Genomic DNA, 25,448 nt, shown 5'->3' with positions numbered 1-25,448 from the left:
AATGTGCAACATCTGTACTTTGGTTCTCCACCTCACCCCTGGGTCACTCAAGGAGTTTCAGATGACCCCAGATGTTATCTTTTTATCCATGAGTGACTCATTTATTCATTCAACCAGTATTTATTCAGTGCCAACTATGTTCTATGCTTTTTTTCTTAGAACTAGAGACTCAGTGGTAAACAAGAACTTACTGTTGTCTATCTAGGAGATAGACAAGTCAGTTTTCATATGAGAGGATTTTAACTTGGGGTAAACCCCTTAAAATTATTTGGAAGATTTTACATGTATCTTCAGTCTTCGGGAGGGTTTGTAGTTTTCTCCACATTCTCGAAAGAGTCTGTGACTCAAAGGGTTTTAATTTTTTTTTTTTCAACGTTTTAATTTATTTTTGGGACAGAGAGAGACAGAGCATGAACGGGGGAGGGGCAGAGAGAGAGGGAGACACAGAATCGGAAACAGGCTCCAGGCTCTGAGCCATCAGCCCAGAGCCCGACACGGGGCTCGAACCCACGGACCGTGAGATCGTGACCTGGCTGAAGTCGGACGCTTAACCGACTGCGCCACCCAGGCGCCCCTCAAAGGGTTTTAAAGAATCGGTGCTCTATATGATATTACAGTAAGTTTAGCTTTCTCATATTAATAAAAAGATTTAAATTCTATGTCCGATTTGTTATTTGTTCTACCTTGTAGGACTTGGAGGGTTGGAGGTTGATTAGCTTTAAATAAAATTCTACCACTCAATAGATGTTTGACTACATGTCTACTGTGTGCTAGGCAATGGAGGTACTGATATAAATATGATAGTTTCAGTCCTCAAGGCATCTTGACACAGACACTATACGGAAAATTATAACCTCTTACCCGAAAGTAGTAGTTCTCAAACATTGGTGATATATAAGAATGAACTAATCTATTGTAAAGTATTCCTCTTTCTCAGGTTCCTTCCCCTGACCCTGAGATTTTTATTCCATAGATCTGGAGTGAATCCTGGAAATCTGCCCAAGGATTCTGGCCAAGTGTTATACCCCATTTCAAGAAATGATAATGTAAACTCTTTTGTAATACTATACACTTGCTCTTCTACGTTCTATATTTATGCTACCGAATCTACTTACTCCTCTTAATACTTTTTTGTCCCATCATATAGATGAAGAAACCAAAGCACAGAACAGTTAAGTTGACTTGCCCATAGTCACATGGTGCTAGAACCAGGGTTCAAGCGCAAAATATCTACAGGGGCAGGCTGTGTCTCCCCTGTGTGTACATATATGTAGCCTCCTAGTCATGCAGAGATATGTGAAGAGCTTATCTTGAGCCACTGAAGGTCTCCCTGTTAACTTTCTGGCTAGTCCACTGGTCTGCTGCTTACCTCATATGAGAGCACAAACTTCAGGCTCACAGAGCTATGGGCTTTCCCCATTTATTTCCTCCCAGGTTTGCAATTTTTCCTGCCAGCACTGTTAGGTATGGCCTTTATGTCATCCACTCCAACTCAAGTTAGCTCCCTCTAGCAGTGGAGCTCCTGGCTTTGAATGTTGACCTCACCCTGGTGGCAACGTTGCACCAACCCATTTGGGGAGTCTGCTTCTGGCAAGAATGCCACAGACTCCCACTACTCTGGCCCGAAATTCGCAGGGTTTGAAAAAAATGAATAAATGATTCGCAATTTGTTTGCCTTCGGTCAATTTCCAGAGCCCTCAAATGATTATTTTGACAATTTTTTCCAGATTACTTTTTTGCGGCAGGGATAGAGTGTGGATTTGATATCTTTACCATCACTAGAATCCTACCTAAGTGCCATCTACACATTTTGTCAGGTCTTGGATTTGATTTTACCCCACTTACAATCTAATCAATTAACCTGTTACTGTTTCATGGATGCTGGCAGAAAACACAAAACTCCTGGAACAGAGACAAAGGACTTTGTTACCCAATGGCACAGCAACAAGCGCTACTGTCAGCATATTTGCAGGGGTTCTTCTTGCTCACAAGTCCCACGGGGGGTGACAGGAAGAGGCTTAGGTCGATGCTACACATGCAGTGGGTTTATGTCATGTCTGAGGAACACTGAACTTGAGGAATCCACCACTTTTTTTTTTTTAATTTTTTTTCAACGTTTTTTATTTATGGGACAGAGAGAGACAGAGCATGAACGGGGGAGGGGCAGAGAGAGAGGGAGACACAGAATCGGAAACAGGCTCCAGGCTCCGAGCCATCAGCCCAGAGCCTGACGCCGGGCTCGAACTCACGGACCGCGAGATCGTGACCTGGCTGAAGTCGGACGCTTAGCCGACTGCGCCACCCAGGCGCCCCAAGGAATCCACCACTTTTATGGCAAGCAGTAAGCAAGCCTGTTCTTTTTCCTGGAGGGAGGCATCACCTCATAACTCAAGGTTACTCACTTGAGATAAATAGGTTAAACGCCAGCCTGGGAAATGGCTCAGGGAAAGAGTAGGCACTGTCTTGCATTTTTGGCATACCCATCAAGTATTGGAGGAACACAAGAGACACATGACCAATGTCTCTTACCAGCTCATTTTACCTAGTTTGTTGGAAGGAAGTTACCAATAATACCTTTCATCTTTTAGATTTCTTATGACCTGTAGCAATGTTTCCTTTTTACTTCTAGTATTATTTGTGGCTTCTATCCTATTTTTTCCAGAGTAGTTTTACCAGTTTATTAATTTTATTAGTCTTTTTGAAGAACCATCGTTTGCTTTTGTTCCTCCTCACTTTTTTCTATTTTTCTGGCTTTGTTTTGTGATGTATACTTTTTTTTTTTTTTTTTGCAAGAGAGACAGACAGACAGAGCCTGAGTGGGGGAGGGGCAGGGAGAGAGGGAAACACAGAATCCAAAGCAGGTTTCAGGCTCTGAGCTGTCAGGACAGAGCCCAACGCAGGGCTTGAACTTGTGAACAATGAGATCATGACCTGAGCCAAAGGTGGACGCTTAACCGACTGAGCCACCCAGGTACCCCTCTAGTATGTACTTTCAAGACTAGAAATTCCCCTCTAGTTATGTTTTTAGTTATGTCCCACAAGTTTTGATATATAGTATTTTTAGTAACAGATCAAAATATTTTATGATTTCTGTTTGTTTTTTGACCCATGGGTTATTTTGAAATGTTTTTTAATTTCCAAATATAGGGGTTTTTCTAGTTATCTTTTTATTTTGTTTTTCACACTAATACCTAGGTTAGAGAACATAGTCTATATTTCACTCTTGATTTTTTTTTTATTTTTCTTTGTTGAAATGTGCTCTATGGCCAAAAATATGGTCTAATTTTGTTCATGTCTAATTTTGTTAATGTTCCATGTGTACTCGATGTCTATGTCTATGTCGATCAGGTCAGGTTCATTAATCATGTTCATCATTTATATCCTTACTGAGTTATGTGAGTGTGTCTGGGCATATGTTAGTTATCCAGGAAAGTTGTAGAGCAAATTAAAAAGGTCAGAGGCCCAAGACCTTGAACATACCAGTATTTAATGCCAAGCGTTTCAGGGGTGTTAAGCCACAGGAAAATATTTTACATGTTGGAAAAGCCATCTCTTCTCTGACTTAATTAGCACTCCTCCCCACTTTGCTTATTTCATTCATTCATCACCAATGAATATTCTTTAAAAAATTGTTTTTAATGTTTATCTTTGATAGAGAGAGCAAGCAAGTGGGGGAGGGACAGAGAGAAAGGAAGACACAGAACCTGAAGCAGGCTCCAGGCTCTGAGCTGTCAGCACAGAGCCCAACGCAGGGCTGGAACCCAGGAACAGTGAGTGAGCTCATGACCTGAGTAGAAGTCAGAGGCTTAACTCACTGAGCCACCCAGGAGCCCCAACAATGAATATTCCTAGTTGTCTTGCTTGTTTACATATCTATTGTCTGTCTTTTGGACTAGACTACAAAATCTCCATGAGGACAGGGACCATGTGTCTTCTTGACAGTATATCCCTCGTGCCTGTACATACATGATACTAAATATTTGTAGCATAAATGGTGCACTTTCTTGAAATGTAACTTTAGAAAATTTGGAGAAATTTCAAATTATTAAACTCGTGACCAATTAAAAATGTTTTCTTACTACACCACGTGAATATTCGTGAAGAAGAATGCAAAATTTGGAGCAATTTAAAATATAAAATGGGAACAATTCAAGTAAGTTTGCCTTTGACATTGGTGACTCTGGGCTGATTTATGCATGCCACGTGGATGGTGAATGGGGGAAATCAATGTTTATCTCACTTGTCATCGGTGTTTTTTCAATGAAAACATTAAAAAGCAGGGATTGGAAGGGTTGTCAGACGAAGTACAGGCAGGAAACTTTGGGCAGGGAATAGGAATTGACTGAGAATTAAAAGAAATGGAGGTGGAGAGAATTTCTGAACTGGGTTGATAGGGTTATGACTAGGATTGGGAGCTTGAGGAGGACAGAGTGGGATTAGGCATTTGGCTGTATAAGGCTTTTTATGCTTCTTCTTCTTTGCTTTTTTTCTTTTCTCTTCATATTCAGCGTTGTTTCAGTCTGTTTCCGTTGTGGCCAAGGGACCGTAGAGAGGAAACTTTGTGAGGGTGGCTTCTTCGAGGAGGGGGTGATGCGCCGCGCACGGATATAGCTGACAACAGCACTAGTCAGTGAAAGGGCCCTAAAGGCAAAGGAGAAGCCAGGGGGACCGCGGGAACGGCTGGATATCGGCAAGGTCTAGGGTTTGGGTAAGCCCAGGGTTTCCTTCCTTCTGAGTTTAGGGGCTCCTCCTGTCTGGGAGGCGTGGAGGCAGCGGCTGCGCCCCTCATCCCAGCACCCAGGTCTGTACGGAGCAAACACAACAGCGTCACCCGCACCTAAGCCTCCAAGCCCGGGCGTCCGGGGACATTACAAAGCAGCGCAGAGAACGTGCCCGTTCGCCTCGGTGACATTCCCCCCGCGCCACTGCCGGTCCTCTGCCCGGCTCTTCCTTCTGCGCAGAGACCCAGGAAGGTTCCCGGGACTTGTTCCCGCGGGGCTGACCTCTAGGGACTAGCATCCCAGCGCCTCTGGGGAGAGAAGCTGGCGCGCGGGACACGGACACCTCCCCTTCCCGGAGGCAAGCGGGAACGGTGGGCGTGGGCTCGCGAGGGACGGAGCCTGCGCGCCTGGCGGGGCACCCTCCGTCCGCGGCGAGTGGGGCCGGTGGGCGTGGACACTCGAGGGGCGGGGCCTGCGCTCCGGGCCGCACACCGTCCTCACTGCGGCGCGTGGGGAAGTCGCCGCCGGCGGGGTCGCCTAGAGGGAGAGGAAGACTAGGGAGTCGCGGGGCCCCGCGCGGGTCGCCCCCCCCATCCAGGCGAGTAGCGGGCGTCCTGGCGGGAACGGCATCGGGGCGCGGGGCGAGCTTGGGGCTGGCCGGCGCGGCGCCGTCCCTTCGGTGGGTGCTTGCCTCCCCTTGCGGGGAGAATCCGCGCAGCCTTCTGCCTTGCTTATAGGTTTCCCTTTGACCAGAAAACCTGTTTCTGGGAAAAACCTCAGAATATAACCAAGTGGCCGAGAGGTTCTCCGTGAGCCTCAACTGGACACACACGGAACCAATGCTGAAGCTTTCGGTTTTGGTTTTCGTATTTGGCTAAAAGCTAATTTGGATAAAAGCAATTTGGGCTGGCAACTGTGATCTAGTTTTTAGGCAGTAAACTAAAAAAAATATATATATATATATTTACATATATTTTTAAAGAGATATATTTATTTATATATGTAAATATATATTTAAAGATCTGATACATTTTAACGCTTGAAGTAGTGTGTTGATTCTAAAGCTCTCCAACTCCATATATCTCATTTAAATCGGAAAGTAGATGAGCAGGTATAGAAAACCACCTTATCTCCTTTTGAAACACAGTAAATGTCACTCATGTGTCCAGCTATATGGAACTTGAAGTATAAACTGCGTTTAGACTGTTGAATCATTGGCACCTCCTGTCTTGTCATTTGTTCCTCGTGGTGTTATTTATTTATTTAACAAACATCTGCAGATAAATCTCGTCCTTAACACCCCCTAGACCGAACATCCCCATTCTAGGTCCTACCCATTTCTCTGCTCCCTTTTTTTAAAGAACAAAACAAAAAACCAGCTTTTTGAATGAAAGACTTGCTTCCCAAGTTTCTAGGTCCACTCCTGTTTTCCTCCAACCCCCTCTCATCTCAGTCAGGCTGTCTTCCTACCCCTTCTCGGGAAATCTAGGGTCTGTGCCAGTTTTCACCTTATACGGCACAGTTGATTGCTCCCTTCTCCACATTTTTCCTTCCATTGACTTCCAGGTCACCACATTTTCCTGCATTTCCTCCCATCTCACTGGCCACTCCTTCTGTGTCTCTAGGTTTCTTTTTCCCAACCACTGAGTGTTCAGAGTGCTACAGCACTCAGTACTGGCCATATTCTCTTTCTAGGCATACTTTCTCCCAAGGCAGTTTCTTTCTTTTTATTTAAAAAAAAAATTTTTTTTAATCTTTATTTATTTTTTGAGAGAGAGAGAGCACGAACCAGGGAGGGGCAGAGAGAGATGGAGACACAGAATCTGAAGCAGGCTCCAGGCTCTGAGCTGTTATGACAGTACAGAGCCCGATGCAGGGTTCAAACCCACCGACCATGAGATCATGACCTGAGCTGCAGCCCCAGGCTTAACCCACTGAACCACCCAGGCACCCCTCCCAAGGGGCAGTCCATGGCTATAAATAACATCTCTAAGCTGACAACTTCCAAATGTTTATGTTTAACTTTTCTGTCCTGAGTTCCAGATGCTTATCTCCAACTGTTTACTCAGCATCTCCACTTGGAAGTCTGATGGGCATTTAAATGTTGTGTGTCCAGGGGTGTCTGAGTGGCTGAATCGGTTAAGGGTCTGACTTCAGCTCAGGTCATGATCTTCCGGTTCATGAGTTTGAGCCCTGTGTCCGGATCTGTGCTGACAATTCAGAGCCTGGAGCCCGCTTCGGTGTTTCCCTCTCTCTCTGCCCGTCTCCTGCTTGTTCTCTCTCTCTCTTTAAATAAAACGTTAAAAAAAATAAATGTAGTGTGTCCAAACAGAATTCGTAATACCGCACCCACCCAGCCCTCCCTTTAGTTTTTCCCTCATTTACCTTCCTCATCACGGTAAATGTTACTGTCTTTCATCTAGGCTAAAACTCTAGGAATCGTCCTGGACTCATCCTTTTAGTTCTGACCCAACATCCAAGCATCCAGCACATTCTGTCAACTCTACCCTGAAAAGATATCTCAAGTCTGACCATGTATCCCGCCCTCTCTAACAAAAACTACAGTGCCTTCTTGCTTAGATGACTGTAAGTCTCTGATTTGGTCTTCCTGGTTCTGCCTGGCTCCCCTACAGCCTTTCTCCCAACAGCAGTGGTTACAGAAAACCAAAAAACATGTAATCAGAACTTTCACTTCCCTTCAAAACCTGGTAGCTTCTCATCAAAAGCAGAAAAACCGAACTCTTACGATGGCTTCAGCGCCCTATGTGATCTAACCTCTCTCTCTCACCTTTTCCCTCTCACCTTTTCCCTTGCTTACTCCACTAGTGACACTGATCACGCTGCTGTTTTTGCCTGTGGTCGGCCTTGGCTTGACCCTCACAAGCTGTTGTTGCACCTTCACCTTCTCTCGCCTCCCTGTTGAAATACTGTCCCAGGGGTTACTGCCTATTTTTTGCTTTTTGAACAGCCCTTTGCTCCTGACCTTTTGTGTGGGTTGCTGTTGGATACTGAATGTTATTCTCCACAATTCCACAAAGCCTGTGGTGGCTCTTAAATCATTGCTGGTTTCGAGGCTCTCTAATATTAAAAACGCACCCCCGTGCTTGCCTTGAGCCTCATTTTGATAAGATGTGCAGTTTGCCGTTTTTACATTCAGCAGTTTTAGAAAACGTTCTTCCTGGTTTGGAGAAGATTTGCCCGTTAAGGCCAGTTCTCATTTTTAAATATAGAAAATGAAAGAAAAATAGTCCACGTATCAAAAAGAATGTGCAGTAATTTTTTTTTTTTTTTTGGAACGTCCCTGGTTATCATTAGGAAACAACAGTCCCTCACTTGGAGAGTTTTTGAATGGTACCGGGAATAGGTAGTTTTAATGGGAAGAAGAAACGTGTGGGAGCAGGTTCAGAGAATATTACACAAGTTTTTAAGTTGTGTGGTGAGTAAACCACTATCAGAATGTCAAGATTTTATAGCAACATTCTGTTCTCTTTTTACAATAGGTGGGGATGGGAGTGAAAAATAATATTTTTATCTTTATGAAAAGCTGTGGGGGGATAAAAGACTGTTTATAATGTTTATTTCTCATTTTTATCCCAAGGAACTAGTTCTGTGATGTTATCAGTAACACGTGTACTTATTACCTTCCCCTCTTTCAAAAGAGAAGGAAAAAAATGTTCCATTTCAGCATTGGGATTTCAGATGAGTGAATAAATATGTACAATAGACGATGAAATAACATTTTAAAATGAGGGCGTTTGGAATAAGGAACAGGGAGAAGATGAGAGTAGGTGAGTTAAGGAGAAGCCAAGAGTGAAGAGGTTAAAACCAGAACACCTGGGGCACCTGGGTGGCTCAGTCGGTTAAGCATCCAGGTCATGGTCTCGGGGTTCACGAGTTCGAGCCCTGCATCGGGCTCTGTGCTGCCAGCTTGGAGCCTGGAGCCTGCTTTGGATTCTATGTGTCTCTCTCTCTGCTCCTCCCCCGCTCCCATTCTGTCTCTCTCTCTCTCTCTCTCTGTCAGTCTGTGTCTCCCATAAATAGACATTAAAAAAAAAAAGACTCCCAATGTAAAGAAGTCAAAGAAAAGTACACATGTTCCTCACCTGGCTGGCATAGGTCTGTTCTTTTGTATGACGGAGCCTGATGGAGCTTGGCACCCCCGTGTTGTAGTTCAGGGAATTGCTGTAGTTCGGCCAGTTTTTTCCGGAAAGGGCCAGACAGTAAATATCATAGGCTCTACGGGCCATACAGTTTCTGTTGGGACTACTCAACTCTGCCTCTCTAGCATGCAGTTAGCCAGAGACATCACATCAGTGAATGTGCATGGCTTTCTTTCAATAAAACTTTATTTACAAAAACAGGCGGCCGGTTGTGTTTTGCTGCTTACCTCTGCAGTAGCGCTTGGTCGTGAATGTGGATGTCGTGTCCCTCACAGTTTAGTTGCCCAGAACACAACTTCGGCTGGTTGAAGCAGAAAGCCGTGCATTGGAGGCCGTTACGGGATTTACAGTATTGTTGGGAAAGTTGAAGAACTAGACTGTAGGTTGAGTTTCTAAGAACCCCTCATAGCACCGCTGAGCAGAGCTGGTCTGGTGGAACTGGGCTCCTGCCAAATCAGCTGGCTGCCAGCTCCTGAATCACAGCAGCTCTGCTGGAGCCTTAAGCAGCAAAACAGCCGCCTTGTGCTCCGCCTCTGCCTAGTTCCCTCCGAGGTGTAAGTGCATCTGATCGGCAGAACTTAAGTTACGCCTGGAATCTTACCTTGAAGGGAGCCTAGGAAATACAGCTTTTAGCCCTTGTGGTACAGGAAGTACGGAAGGTCCACTAAAAGGAGGTGGGAGGAAATGTTGGATGCGCGCATCTGCAGAGTCTGCTACGGAACACCCCTCTGGCTACTTATCATCCACACTCTCTGCTGTGTTTCCACACTTGAGCTTCCAGATAGCACTAGCGAAAGTGGCCCGCTGCCTCCAGTGCGATGCAGCTACCCCCTCATGGAAACAAAAGGGCACTTGCTTTGTCCCCACAGGTTCTGCTAGTCACGACATCTTCTGCAGTGTTCATCACGGACATTGTGCTGGGACCTAGCAGACTCAGGCGTTGGGTGGCCTCTCTCCTTTCCTAGAGCAGGAGGGCGTAGGTAGGCGAGGTCAAGCTGCCCAGTGACCAAGAGGCTAACAGGAAGATCACACCCCTGTTTTTCATCTTTTGTCTCTCTACTAGCACATTCCCTCTATTTGTAAGTGTTCCAAGTTTTCTTTATTAAGAGATCTCATTAGAAATCCCCTCTGGACCCTGCGTTCCCTTGTAACTCCTGGCCCCTCCTCTCCTTCTTGGCCAGGCTTGCCCTCACGTCCCATATACTCTCGTCTCCTTTGGTGATGCCACCGTGCATCTGTAATTGCCCCAGTGGACCTCGAGGTGCTAGATGCTGTGGACACTGACCGGATGGTCCCACTCCTGGCACCATCACGTGTCTGATTTTCCCGTTCCTCCGTTGCCATTTTCCCCCCTCCTTTTTTTTTTTAAGTTTATTTATTTTGAAGGAGAGTGAGCGTGTGAATGGGGGAGGGGCAGAGCAAGAATCCCAAGCAGGCTCTGTGCTGTCAGCACAGAGCCCGGTGCGAGGCTCAGTCCCATGAAGTGTGAGATCATGACCTGAGCCAGAATCAGGAGGCTTAACCATCCGAGCCAGCCAGGCAGCCCTCCTCCGCTCCGATACGGCCCCTCCTCCTCCGGATGCCCCTCCCGGCACTGGTTGTGTCTTCAGCTCTCTGCTCTCCTCTTTCTAGCTGTTCTCAGACGCTCAAGATTTGATCTCCTGAGCCTCCTACACGTGTGAGTGCCTCATGGCCAGCTGCTCTTCCAGGTCCCCGGACAAGCTCCCTGTGTCCCAGACTAGATGAATAGGTCATACCCCACCCTCTCCCCCGCCCTGTTCACGACAGCAAATGGCAGCATGACCCACCCAGTTCCACAGGGCACCCGCTTGGGGGGCATACCTGGTTCTTTCTCTGTGAGCCCCCGTGACTCCCTGCATATCTTCGCGTCCCCTGTCACTTCCTTAGTACAGGGCTCTGCTCCCTCACCTAGGTTACGGCAGCAGCCTCTCAGCTCATCGTTCTCCCAGTCTAGAGCTTACACATCCCAGCCTGGTCTCCATACCTGCAGCTGTTTTAACCTGTCCTGCACAAGTCAGATCATGTCTCTCCTACTTACCACCTTCCAAGGGCTCTCTGTCTGCCAACACGATCGCATTCAAAGTCTGGAACAGAATATATTAGGTAGCTCCCTCATTAATCCTGTGTATCTCCATCCCTACCTCTTGCTGGTACTGCTCCCCCCGCCTCCTCCTACTCATACTCGAGGCATATAAACACCTAGTGCGAAATGATCCTAATGTACTTGGCTCTGTGTTTTTGCACATGCTGTTCCCCCTGCCTGGTAAGTGTCCACGTCCCTCAGCCTTACTCATGCAAGTGTCGTCCGATGCAGGTGTCCCTCCTGAGCGCTTTCGTAGCACCTGTTGTCCTGGACAAAGCAGCAGTGCAGTGATTGTCTACTTATCGTCTACTCATCCCGGCTTCACATCCCGAAAACCCAGTAGGTCTTGGTACAGAGTAAGTTTTCCACAGTACTTATTTGTTAATACCGATGAAACTGTAGTAATTAAACGAGGGAAGACACTGTTGATTTTATGCGTATTTGCCACAAGATGGTGCTGTTCAGATAGGGAAAACCTTCAGGGCTGAAGGAGTCAAGCACTAGGGGCCTTAATCTTAAATGTATTACATTTCAGGGGCAGTAATCTCAGGAACAAGCTTTTTCTGGGGTAAATACATGGACACCCTGAAAACTGTATATGTTCTCGTATTTTATCAAATTATTGCTGATCATTATTTCACTTATTGCTGTTTTGGGACCCTCTTCCCAGGTGGTCAAACATGGGGGGAAAAATAGTTACAAACAGAGAGGGAGGGAGGCAAACCGTAAGAGATTCTTAAGTACAGAGAACAAACTGAGGGGGGGTGGGGGAGAGGGGAACGTGGGTGATGGGCATTGAGGAGGGCACTTGTTGGGATGAGCACTGGGTGTTGTATGTAAATGATGAATCACGGGGATCTACCCCTAAAACCAAGAGCACACTTTACACCCTGTATGTTAGCCAGTTTGACAATAAATTATATTTAAAAAATAAAATAAAAAAGGAAAAAAATGCAAAGATGAACTCCTAACTCTAGGGCAACACACCTTTAAGGAAGGTTATGGTAGGGTTCTCTAGAGAAGAAGGACCGGTAGGTTGTATAGAGGGCGGAGGGTGGGGGGCAGGGTGCATTTATTTTAAAGAATTGGCTTGCGTGGTTGTGGGGCTCCAGGGCCTGAAGTCTGCAGCGCTGGAAACCCAGGCAAGAGCTGGTGTTGCATCTTGAGTCCAAGGCTGGAAACTCAGGCACAATTTCTGCGTCGCCACCTGGAGGCAGAACTCCTTCTTGGTGGAACCTGAGTCCACATCTTCCCGGACTGAACGATCTCGCGTTGCATCCTGATGAACCGATCGTCAGTTGAACGTCTCCTAAGTCAAAAGTGCATTTAATACACCCCACGTACCGAACATTGCAGCTTAGCACGGCCACCCTCTGCATGCTGAGAACACGTACATCAGCCTACAGTTGTGAAAAATCAACTCACACGAAGCCTGTTTCTTTCTTTTTTTTTCTAATTTTTTTTTAACATTTATCTTTATTTTTGACACAGAGAGAGATAGAGCATGAGCGGGGGAGAGGCAGAGAGAGAGGGAGACACAGAATCAGAAGCAGGCTCCAGGCTCTGAGCTGTCAGCACAGAGTCTGACGCGGGGCTCGAACTCACAAACTGTGAGATCGTGACATGAGCTGAAGTCAGATGCTCACCCGACTGAGCCACTCAGACACCCCTCTTTTTTTTTTGTTTTTAATTTCTTTTTTAAGTTTATGCATTTATTTTGAGAGAGAGAGCACCTGCAAGCGGGGAAGGGGCAGGGAGAGAGAGAATCCCAAGCAGGCTCTGCCCTGTCAGCGCAGAGCCCGATGCAGAGCTCGAACTCAGGAACCGCGAGATCGTGACCTGAGCCAATATCAAGATTCTTAACTGGCATTGGATGCCACCCCCGCCTCGCCTACATGGGTCTTCCCTCATTTTTTTCCCTCCTTCCCTCCGGCATCACCAAACTGTACCTCCGCTAGCTCGCTCTCTGGAGCAGTCATCTTTGTAGCAAATCCTCTTACGGCTCCAGGCCCCCTCCCCCCAGCTCTTACTCCCTTTTCTCCTTTATGGCAGGACTCTTCCACGTCACACTCTATACTCAGCCTCGAACTTCTTTTGTTTTCAACCCTGTCCGGTGAGGCTTCCCCTCCCTCGTGTTTGACACAAGCCCACCGAAGCCGCTCTTACCGAATCAGTAGGTCCTGCATCCGTGGCTCCTCCAGCAGCCTGTCCCATCTTGCCTTTGGAGGCTCTGGAAGACAGCTGCGCGCTGTCTTTCCCTGAACCGCTTCCTCCCCTTAGCTTCTGAGTTAGCGCCACACTCTCCTAGGACTCCTCTGGCCTTCCTAACTGCTCACTTTCTGTCTTTGCTGGTCCTTTCTGTTCTTGACCTTACACTGTTGGAGTGCCCTAGGGCTCGGCCCTTGGACCATTTCCTTTTTCTATCTCTACTCCTTCCCTTAACCATCTCCTACAGTCTTTAGGTTTTTTTTTTTTTTTTTTTAACATTTATTTATTATTGAGAGACAGAGCATGAGCGGGGGAGGGGCAGAGAGAGAGAGGGAAGCACAGAATCTGAAGCAGGCTCCAGGCTCCCAGCTGTCAGCACAGCATCACCCAAGGCTCAAACACATGAACCAAGAGATCATGACCTGAGCCGAAGTCAGATGCTTAACTGACTCAGCCACCCAGGCGCCTCCCTTCCATTCTTTTCAATGTTTAATTATTTTTTAGAGAAAGAGACAGAGCACAAGTGGGGGAGGCAGACAGAGAGGGAGACACAGAATCCGAAGCAGGCTCCAGGCTCCACGCTGTCAGCACAGAGCCCAACACGGGGCTCGAACTCACAAACCGAGAGATCCCGACCTGAGCCGAAGTCGGATGCTTAACCGACAGAGCCACCCAGGTGCCCCTACAGTCTTTAGGTTTTAAAAACAGTCTGTATACATTGGGGCGCCTGGCTGGCTCCGTCGGTTAAGCTCCGACTTGATTTCATCCCAGGTCATGATCTCATGGTTTGTGAGTTCAAGCCCCACATCGGGCTCTGCACTGACAGCGTGGAGCCTGCTTGGGATTCTCTCTCCCCCTCTCCCTGCCCCTCCCCAGCTTGTGCTCTCTGTGTCTCTCTCAAATAAATGTACAAACTTCAGATACAGTCAATACACTGATAAAAGCCAAATACGCAACTCTTGGCTGGGCCTGTCCCCGAAACTCCTAACTCTGTATTCTCTGCCCACTCAGCATCATGAGCAAACCCTGCCAGTTCTGCAAAATATACCCCAGATCCAGCGCCTGCCCACCACTTCCACCGTGCGCTGGTCCCAGCCACCACCGTTTTCCTCCTGGGTCCTGCAACAGCTTCCGAACAAGTGGTCTTGCGTCTCTCCGTTCTGTTCTCAGAGCAGCAGAGCCGCCCTACAAACACCAAAGTCCGGCCGTGGCATCCCTCTGCTCAAAACCCTCCTCTGGCATCCGCTCCCCATTATCTCCTCCTTCTCTACGCTGCGCTCTCGAGCCCCACCGTACCCCACCTCCCGTTGCTCATCAGTCGTTAGGCACCCTCTGGCCTCAGGGCCAGGATGCTCTTGCTCCACGTACCTGCATGGCTTACTTCCCTCACCGGTGTCTTTATTTATTTATTATTATTTTTAAAATATTTATTTATTTATTTTGAGAAAGAGAGCACACACACATGAGGTGGAGGGACAGAGAGAGAGGGAGACACAGAATCGGAAGCAGGCTCCAGGCTCCGAGCCGTCAGCCCAGAGCCCGACGCGGGGCTCGAACTCACGGACTGTGAGATCATGACCTGAGCCGAAGTCGGAGGCTCAACCGACCGAGCCACCCAGGCGCCCCTGTTTGTATCGTTTAGATTCTGCCTCCGCGTATCCTCAAATTATAAATCCTTACTCCACGGTCGTGAGAGGATGGACCCAAGTCTAGTGAGAGGGCAGCCTGACTTGTAACTCATAACTATCTAGAACAGAGCTGTATAAGTACTGTGGATTTTTGAAAACAGAGGGCAAAGCATTTCTCAAGAATGCCATGTGGGACAAGGACTAAATACTATAAAGAAGAGAAGTGTCAAAGCTCCCTCTCTCCTAAGCAGGTCCGAAAGGAACGTTCTCTGTCTCTATAGATCAATTTGAATTCTCTCGATTTTGATATAAATGGAATAAAAATCTGTACTTGTGTTTGGTCTGGCTTCCTTCATACAACATAATTAGTCTGGGATTCATCCGCATCCGTGCGTTTATCAGTAGTTCTTCCCTACATGTTGCTGACTGGTATTCTGTGATAATGGGCATGAAACAATTTTTTCTCCATTCCCCTCTTGGTGGACATTTTTCACATCCTCTTTATTTCTGTAAACTGGTAATTATATCCAAAGACTTGGCTAGAGTCGGGCTCAACGTTTTTGGCAAGACTGCTTCATGCATTATGCCGTGTACATCATATAGAATTACATCGGAAGGCACATAATGTCTGATTGGGCTCAGTAAGGCTGAGCGTTTGATTGAGGCTGGTGAATCTGTTACATCTTCGAATTTTGTGTTGACATTCATCGAATTTTCTATTTCAGATGCATTGGTTTTCATTCCATTTGCTTTTTTTTTTTTCTTTTTCAAATCTCCATAGCTATATCTTTTTTCCTATTGCTTTACTGTCAATGGTCTTTTTTCCATTCTGCATTCTCGGATTTTTTTTTCTTCACACCTTTCCACCACGTTTAACTGATTTGGTTTTGATCCTGTTTATTCCATTTGCCGCCTTTTTTCTGTTTCTTCGTAATGGTGTCAGACCCTTGATTTGTCTGCAGTCTCTCTTTTCAGGGAATTCTGTTCTCTCAGCTTCGATACTTTTGTTTCATTGGTTACCCTTCTCTTTAGCGTCTCCTGGGGCAGCACTATTCAGAATGCTGGTCTCGTAATAGAAGCAGCAGCAGGCACTGAAGGTAAACCGTGTGGCTCTCTGCATTGAAAATGTCTTGCTATGAAAAAATGTTAGCTGAACTGAAAAGCGTACCTACCTGATGTGGTTGATTTACATCCTGGCATGGTGTCCCCATCTTGTCATGGACTGGCACCAGACATTTCAGAGACGGCCAGCTTGTCCATGGACTGCTCTTGGAGTAGCCCTGCCCCAGAGCGTAAGCCCTGGTTGTGGAAATGAAATGTTCCTTCAGCTTCTTTGTTATGTATGTCATAACCATAATGGCCACTAACACATAAGGAGTGCTGTGCTCAGCCATTGTGATCTTCATAGAAACCCTAAAGGTGGGTACTATGATTATCACCGCTCTGCACATGATGAAATTAAAGCACAGTTATCAAGTAACTTGTACTAAAGTCACATGGCTTTTTTTATAGCAGGGTGTTGGGATTTACATTTAGGCAGATTCAAGAGCACATAGTCTTTTTTTTTTTTTAGTTTATTTATTTATTTTGAGAGAGAGAGAGAGGAGGGGGAGGGGCAGAGAGAGAGGGAGGGAGAGAGAGAGAATCCCAAGCAGGCTCCACACTGTCAGTGCAGAGCCCAATGCAGGGCTTGAACCCATGAACCATGAGATCATGACTTGAGCCAAAGTTGGACGCTTAACCGACTGAGCCACCCAGGCACCCGTCCAGAGCACCTCGTCTTCATGAAAATGGAGTTTTTTGTCTTTTAATGTTTATTTATTTTTGAGAGAGAGACAGAACGTGAGAGGCAGAAGGGCAGAGAGAGAAGGAGTCACAGAATTCGAAGCAGGCTCCAGGCTCTGAGCTGTCAGCACAGAGCCCGATGTGGGGCTTGAACTCACGGACTGTGAGGTCATGGCCTGAGCTGAAGTCAGAGGCTTAACCGACTGAGCCACCCAGGCGCCCTGGAATTTTTTGTCTTTTGCCTGCTGTCTTTATATTCTTTTTCACTTTCTGTAGATCTGTATGCCTACTTGCCAAGAACGCATATTCGTCATTTTGTCCTTTTCACTGTACTCCTGTTTAATGTGGAGGATCCTTTTGGGACCCTCTTTTGCTGGGTACGAGGTGGGTATACTCTGGACCCTCATTCCTTCTTATCTAGGACCCCCTGATCTCCCCTTCAGAACCTCAGCTTCCCTTCCATTCTGAAGGGTTGAGTTTTTCCACGTAATTGTTGCCCTGAGGGGATGTAATGAGCCCAGTTGGGCTGTTGTCATTGGTAACTGTAGCTTTGATCTTGGATCTTTCATGGGACTAGGGGTGGGGGTAGGGATGTCATTCTATCAGGTTAAAAGCAGACACACAGAAGTTTCCATCTTAGAGTAATTCGGCCAAACCTATCCTTATTACGAATGCATTTGTCCTTTGACAGAGAAATCCCATTTGGGGAAATGATTCTGCAGATGAACTTGCACACATTATGAAATGACTTTTATTCAGAGCTGTTCTCTGCAGCATTGTCCATAACAGGAGCCAACTGGAAACAACTCGCATATCCAAGAACAGAGAACGATTATGGTATATACACATGGTCGAAAATTTTGTTGTAAACAAGAGTGAGAAATTATGTGCTACGTGTCTCTGCTGCTGTTTTTCAGTGTGTGTGTGTGTGTGTGTGTGTGTTATATACATACATATGCATAAGTGATGACACTTTTTTGTGAAAAGGAAAGAGAAAAAGGATATATATTCATAGAGAAATAATGTGGGAATGCAAACTGGTGCAGCCACTCTGGAAAACAGGATGGAGTTTCCTCAAAAAACTAAAAATAGAACTACTCTACGACCCAGCAATTGCACTAGTAGGTATTTATCCAAGGGATACAGGTATGCTGTTTCGAAGGGACACGTGCACCCCCATGTTTAGAGCAGCACTATCCACAATAGCCAAAGTATGGAAAGAGCCCAAATGTCCATCGATGGATGAATGGATAAAGAAGATGTGGTATATACACGCAATGGAGTATTACTTGGCAATCAAAAAGAAGGAGATCTTGCCATTTGCAACTACGTGACTGGAACTGGAGGGTATGATGCTAAGTGAAATTAGTCAGTCAGAGAAAGACAAAAATCATATGACTTCACTCAGATGAGGACTTTAAGAGACAAAACAGATGAACATAAGGGAAAGGAAACAAAAATAATATAAAAACAGGGAGGGGGACAAAACAGAAGAGACTCATAAATATGAAGAACAAACTGAGGGTTACTGGAAGGGTTGTGGGGGGGGGGTGGGCTAACTGGGTAAGGGGCACAAAGGAATCTACTCCTGAAATCATTGTTGCAGTATATGCTAACTAACTTGAATGTAAATTTTAAAAAGTAAAATTAAAAACAACAACAACAACAATAACAACAAAGAAACAATGGAAGGGTACAGGAGAAACTAATAAAAGTGGTCACCAGTAGGAGGCCATGGGGGGAACAGGATGGATGGGGAAGACAAGGATGAAAGTGAGACTTTTCACTATAAAAACGTCCTCAGAGTCGTCATGTATTTCAGCTACTACCTTTTCTTTAAAAAAGCACAAATGAAAAAATGTACACACGGGCATTTTTATTCCTGTGACCGGTGATTTCGTGTGCTTCTCCCCCATGGCTGCCTTCATTCGCCTTCCATTTCACTGAGGGGAAGAAAATGTTTTCACCCTGTATCTGTCTGTAGCCGATGGGAAGGGGACCTACAAAGGCTTCCCCGGGTTCTTTATCCCACACCTGCCTTGTGTTGTGGGAAAGCCCTCTTATAGGTGGAGTTTGTTGGCTTGGCAAGAGCACAGTCGTGTTCCTTCCTTCTTCCTTGAGAACCACAGTCCTGGATGGAGACCATTTGCCTGTCTAGGAATCACTGGGTGGTAGGAAAGGCAGATCTCCCATCTCTCCTCCTGGGCTTTCTCCTTACACCCACCCTCCAGATTAGAAGGTCCCAGTGAAGTTTTCCAGACAGTGTCCTCGCTTTCTTCTCTCTGGGCTGCTTAGGGTGGGGCTGGGTAGGAGGGCTTGGATGTTGAAAGAGCTCCATCATAGATTTCTTGAGGCTTTCCTCTTTTCTGCTGACCAATGTTTAAGAAAACTAAGATATAAAGTCACAGTTCTTGTGTTACTTACTTTTGTTTATGCCAAGAGATTTTTTTGACTCTGGCTTGACATACCATTTTACCCTAGTTATTTTAGAAGCATTTTATGAATATCTCTTCTGTTCCTCCAAGTGCACTTCTCTGCAGCCACTAGTGATTAAGATAACGGTGTTAAGTTGGTTTCACAAACTTATCTCAGTGAACATAAGTGAAGCTCATTTTAATTGACACCATAAGTAGATTCTTCTAAATGGTTAACAGTTTTTTGAAATTGTAGTGTAATGGGGCACCTGGGTGGCAGTTAAGCATCTGACTCTTGGTTTCGGTAAGGTCGTGATCTCACAGTTCTTGAGTTCAAGCCCCGTGTCTGGCTCTGTGCTGACAGTGCAGACCCTCCTTGGGATTCTCTCTCTCCCTCTCCCTCTCCCCCTCCTGAGAGCTTGATCTGTCTCTGAATGAAATTGCAGTGTAGTTAACCTACAGTCTTGTGTCAGTTTCAGTCAGTTTCAGACTGTATTGATGATATATATACTCAATATAGCAATTCAACAATTATGTACATCACTCAAAAATTATTTTTTTTATACAGGAGAAGCTTTTTGCTGCAACTTTGCAGGGAAACACCTTTTGTTTTTCATTACACAACAACAAAGTCAGCAGTTAATTCTAACCAGCGAAGAGATTCCAAATTCATGTGGTTTTGCTATTTGGGATGGATGCGTGTAGCGTTTTGGAGTTATGCCGTAGAGTACCTCTTGGTAGCTGCCATAACATACTGCCGAGTAGAAGCTAAAGTGTAGACAAAATAAAGGAGAAGCTGTAGCTAGCAATTCCCTCAATTCCCTCACTATTCAGAGACAGTAGCAAACCCTTTCTCTCTTTAAGTACATGAAAAATTTTTCTGTTTTCCCTTATCATTTCTTCCCATAACAGTTTTCCACCATTTTTGCTGAATGTTTTTTTTTCTAAACCTAAATTATCTTGGTATATGTTATTTATGTCATTATAATTATAAACCTAATTGCTTTCTTGATTTGAACTCTGGTCTTTGTTCATGAACAATACATTGAAAAGCTTTGGAATAGAGGGGCACCTGGGTGGCTCACTCGGTTAAGCGGCCGACTCTTGATTTCGTCTCAGGTCACGATCTCATGGTTGCTGACATCAAGCCCCACGTCAGGCTCTGTGCTGACAGTACAGAGCCTGCTTGGGTTGGTCTCTCTCTCTCAAAATAAATACACTTAAAAATATATATTATTTTTTTTTAACGTTTATTTATTTTTGAGACAGAGAGAGACAGAGCATGAACAGGGGAGGGGCAGAGAGAGAGGGAGACACAGAATCTGAAACAGGTTCCAGGCTCTGAGCGGTCAGCACAGAGCCCGATGCAGGGCTCGAACTCACGGAGTGTGAGATCATGACCTGAGCCGAAGTCGGACGCTTCACCGACTGAGCCACCCAGGCGCCCCTAAAAATATATATTAAAAAAACCTCTGTAATAGAGCCTCTGGGCCCCTATTTGAAAATATGGAACCTCTATTTATCTGTTGTAAATTTTCTATCTTTTGATAAAAGAATCCTTGAAACTGCCTGTTTGGGAGTCCTGTTCACCACATTGCCAATGTTATCGGAAGATTTGTTTAAACTAGACTCACGTGAAGTACGTTTCTTTTCACAGCTGATCTAATTCTTCCACTCTGAATTTAGAATTTTTAAAACAACAGAATGAGGATGAGACTGTAATGATTCTTTGTTGATTTCACTGGAGAAAATCACTAGGCTTTGTTTCCATATCCCACGCGAAACTGAGATGTTAATTTTTCCCTAGATGAACACTGAGTTTTCAAAGTATTCCCAGGATTAGCTAGAAAAAGGTATTCCTTACTTTTCTCAACCTTACTGCAATTTCCCCGCCAGCCCCAACACCAGTGCCTGACCCCAGACAGAGAAGTTCCCAGCCGGTGAACCTTAGACATCACTTCATTTGACGTTTCAGATCTTCTCTTTGTGCCGAGTTAGAGCTGCTGGCTAGTGATCTTTGGGAAATTTGTGTTCTGTTTTGTATTTGTATTTGATGCAAAAATAAGCTTTATATTTAATATTTGAGTATTCTGTTGCTTTCCACTTCTCTGTTTCTAGTTTACACAGTAAGTGGATAATGAAGAAGTTGGATTTAAACTCCATATGGGTAGAGTGGTATGGTACCATCTCTGTAAAACACCAAAGCCATTGACTTTATTCTGGAGGTTTACAGTGCGAACATAAAACCATTTAAGATTTCCAAATGTCTCCTGTTACATAAACTGACTATTGAACTTGCCCTTGGCTTAACCTGTGGTGGCCCTCGTGACGCTCGTCAAAGGCAGGGGATCTCCTTGCTCCAAGAGCTGATTGGCATTTCTTTCTCAGGGTCCACGTGTTGTGATCTTGTTCAGGTTTTCTGGTAGAATGAAGAACATAGTTTCCATTTTTTGTGTTTTGATCACCTTTACAACCTTTCGTCTGCTTTGTTGTTTCTTCTCTCTTTAGATGAAAAGAGATGTTGAGGAAGAAGTGAAGCCCTCCTCTCCTGACCTGGATGTTGATAATGGGTGTCGGGAAGTCTAAAATAGACCCCTGCCCTCTCTCTCTGCCCTGGGGTAAAAGTCCCAGTGTGGATATGAGTCAGAGACCTCATGAGGCAGATTCCAAGAAATCCGACGACATCTCCCTGCATGACATTGCCGAGCATAGCCACGGTGCCCTGACGCCCTCTGGAGAGCGGGAGGGCACTGAGGCCACAGAAGAGGTGCCCGAAGAGGATGAAGAGGAGGTGTTCCTCAAGTTTGTGATACTGCACGCAGAAGATGACACAGACGAGGCCCTCAGAGTCCAGAATCTGCTACAAAATGACTTCGGCATCAAACCCGGAATAATCTTCGCCGAGATGCCGTGCGGCAGACAGCACCTGCAGAACTTAGACGACGCCGTAAACGGGTCTGCCTGGACCATCTTACTGTTGACCGAAAACTTTTTAAGAGACACCTGGTGTAAATTCCAGTTCTACACGTCCCTCATGAACTCCGTGAACAGGCAGCACAAGTACAACTCCGTCATACCCCTGCGGCCCCTGAATAATCCCCTGCCCCGAGAAAGGACTCCCTTTGCTCTGCGAACCATCAATGCCCTAGAGGAAGAAAGCCGTGGCTTTCCTACACAAGTGGAAAGGATTTTCCAGGAGTCTGTGTATAAGATACAACAATCTATATGGAAAGAGACCAGAACTACCCTGCAGAGGCAATCGATCGCCTGAGATGGAGCTCCCCACCCACGGCTGGCTCTTGTTTTCTAGAGCAAATGACTCGCCTTCCCTTGAGAAAGCACATTCCTGGGAAGAATTTAAATAAAAGAGAACCTGGCTCTTCCAGAAACCTAGGAGCACCAAGAAAGCCAAGTTTCTGCGGGACCCTGTGCAGACTTGAGGTCCTTTGCGATGTTGTTTTGATAAACCAGAGATCGTCAGAGTTTTAAGAACATTCCCATCGCGTTTCTCCTAGTTCATGAACATCACAGAGGATTATCCTTAATTCACATTCCTTGCAGCAACCCTTGAACCCAAACTTACAGGGTAGACACTGTAAAAATACGGTAACGCCTGCATTTTGTTCTCCAAGGACACGCAGAAGAAGACGTCCCCGGGCGATGTGAGCACCCTCACTCTTGAGGTACCTCTCAGAAATGTTGCAGCCCAGCCTTACTGGTATCGCCGCCCAGAAGGATAGAGAGCCCCTCGAGAACATTTAGAATGTTGAGTCGTGATAAATAGGAAATTAAAAGCAGATATGAGAACGGTGGGCTTTTTAAAAGAATCCAATCGAATGTATTTTTTCTTTCTGCTGGAATTTGTGTATTTGGACACAGTGCCTACCACTGACTAGTAACGCCATTCGATGGCATCCTGGTTGGGGACTCCAGGGAGCCGTGTCTCCATGTCCCCTGGAGTGTCCTCTGCCAGATGTTCTCCTTAATCTCTCTTAAGGCAGCCTTTAAAAATTCCTGTTGGGGAGCCTGGGTGGCTCAGTCGGTTGAACGTCCGACTTCGGCTCAGGTCATGATCTCATGGTTTGTGGGTTGAGCCCCGTGTGCTGACAGCACAGAGCCTACTTCGGATACGCTGTCTGTCTGTCTGTCTCTCTCTGCCCTTCCGCTGCTCATGCTGTCTCTCTCTCAAAAATAAATAAACATTAAAAATAATTAAAAAAGAAATTCCTATCACAGTGCTCTACCCAGGAAGTATTTCTCAGCTGGTGTTCAGATTAGCCATCTGAACAAGAGCCATCGGGTACAGACTGGGGACAGGGTGGAGTGTGAATCACGTCATGTCGTAACGGGGAAGGCACCCCACCTGATTCTAGTCCAGTCTCTGCCACTGAGGCCGAATGTGACCTTACCCTCCTTTATCTGTGAAATGAAAGCGTTGAATTGATGGCTCTCTAAAGGCCTTTGTCCTCTCCCAGAATGTGAACAACTAGGAACCAGAAAAGCGAACAAGCAAAAAAACTCAAAAAACAAAAAACCAACAACACAATTTTGTAATGCGATGTGCAATAATTTGCAGGAGGCTTTAGATACACTTACAGTGAAAGGCTATTCTGATGTGTTGACAGCATAATTGATTTCTAATGCTATCTGTTAACACTTTTATGGTCACCAAAGAATGACAATCCACGCTTGCTCAGATTCTTTTAAAATACATTTTTTATGGGGACCGTTGAGCAAAGACATTCTGCTCGATTTTTCTTTCTCCTTATCCTCACTTCCCTGTATCTCTTATGAGTACAAGGGGTCTGCCCACATCTTTCTGTTTCCACCTCTTCGTAGCCATGACTGAATGTTCCATGAGGAGCTTTTCCCATAATCCTGCAAGGAAGTCAAACCTGCTTTGCTAGTACTTATTGAAGAAGAGATTGTCTTCATTGCATGGTGCTGTTTTCTTTACTTGAGGCCCCTTTCTTTCATAGTAGCTTGCTTACTCACTTTTTCAGTTTAATAATAAATATATATATATATATATATATATATATGGATTTTTAACCATGCAGCCTCGTGTATCACCAATTCCATCCACTAAAAAAACCATTAACCACCCACCCTTCATGCTTATTACCAAAGTTGGAGCTCCTGATGCTGGATGGCGTTTTTTAAATAAATGCTTTTATTTTTTACCCATGACTACACTTGATTATTTCCAACTCCAGGGAGGATTGTGGAAAAGTATTTTGAAGAGAGCCATCAATCTGTGCTCCTCCTCAGAGCACCAGGTACCATGTCTCATTCAGTTTGGAGTTACATATATTTTTTATGGTGAAGGAGAATGTTAAGTACTGAATAACTGTTGAAATTAACAGCTGTGAAAAGAATTACTGGGCACCTGGCTGGCTCAGTCAGTTAGGCACCCAACTCTTGATTTTGACTCAGGTCATGATCTCGAAGTTGTGGGATCAAGCCCTGTGCACACAGCTTGCTTGGGAGTCTCTCCCTCTATCTCTGCCCCTCCCCCACTGGCATGGGAGCGCACACTCTCAAAATAAACTTAAAAAAAAAAAAGTCATCGAAATAGCTAAAGGGAGAATGAAAAGAATGAAAGATGTGCCCTTAGTTGTACATTCGTGCCTGTGTGTATGTAAATATAGGTTAGATTTACGCACACGCAGGCGCATGCAAAAATTCTGTAACATTTTGCCACATGCTGGAGGGCTTCCGTTTAAGGACTCTCTGGGCCTCATTGCCCACCCTGGAGCTTCACAGAAGAACCTGAATTGTACCTTATAGGCCAATTAGAATTATTTCAGCTGTAAGACACAGAAAACCCAATGCCCGTGACCTACACCGTAAGGTAAACTTCTTGAACTTAAGAAAGTCCCTTAAGGTACGGTGTCTCTAAGGTGTCTTTAGAAACCCAAGTTCTTGAGTACAATGGAATATTACTCCACCTTAAAAAATTCTGAGGTGCCGGGGTGGCTCAGTTGGCTAAGTGTCCGGCTCTTGATTTAGGCTTGGGTCATGATCCCAGGGTCATGGGATCTAGCCCTGCATTAGGCTGTGTGCTGAGTGTGAAGCCTGCTTAGGATTCTCTCCTTCCACCCCCCCGCCTTGCCCCTCCCCTGCTTGTGCTCTCTCTCAAAATAAGTAAATAAACATTTTTTTTAACTTAAAAAAAAAAAGCCATCCGACTTCTAGTTGGTTTCATTATATTTTAAAGTTTCTCCTTACCTACACCCGGGTGGATGCCATCCCCACTTCCCCTCCCTCAAGCTGTGGAGTCCGACCACTTGGATGTGAACCCCACCCCTGCCCTGTATATATTATGATTTTAAGCAAGACCCCTAACCTTCCTGGATCACCGTGTTCTCATCCAAAAATTAAGATAGTAATATCTCCCTGGTAGGATCATTGTGAGGATTAAATGA

The 25,448-nt window shown here is 45.5% G+C and overlaps 1 protein-coding gene across 2 annotated transcripts; it reads left to right on the top strand.

Annotated features, from left to right (window-relative positions):
* Positions 1–5,189: 5,189 nt before the first annotated feature.
* On the top strand, positions 5,190–24,203 carry LOC115514688 (TIR domain-containing adapter molecule 2). Of its 2 annotated transcripts, none has more exons than XM_032592697.1 (3): positions 5,190–5,319; positions 11,217–11,341; positions 21,529–24,203. In XM_032592697.1, the coding sequence occupies exon 3, from the start codon at positions 21,578–21,580 to the stop codon at positions 22,289–22,291; it is 714 nt and encodes a 237-aa protein (XP_032448588.1). In that variant the 5' UTR covers positions 5,190–5,319; positions 11,217–11,341; positions 21,529–21,577; the 3' UTR covers positions 22,292–24,203. The 2 variants fall into 2 exon arrangements, with proteins under 2 accessions (XP_032448588.1, XP_030172679.1); XM_030316819.2 differs by lacking the exon at positions 5,190–5,319 and adding an exon at positions 7,144–7,307 and having other exon boundaries at positions 21,529–22,886.
* The last annotated feature ends 1,245 nt before the right edge of the window (positions 24,204–25,448 follow it).

This window comes from Lynx canadensis, chromosome A1, assembly GCF_007474595.2.
Source record: "Lynx canadensis isolate LIC74 chromosome A1, mLynCan4.pri.v2, whole genome shotgun sequence".
Lineage (NCBI taxonomy): Eukaryota > Metazoa > Chordata > Mammalia > Carnivora > Felidae > Lynx > Lynx canadensis.
This window is presented reverse-complemented; position numbering and strand designations above follow the sequence as displayed.

Bases quoted from the DNA above. Each gene is read 5' to 3' on its own strand.
- LOC115514688 (XM_032592697.1), top strand. From the start codon at position 21,578: ATGTTGATAATGGGTGTCGGGAAGTCTAAAATAGACCCCTGCCCTCTC.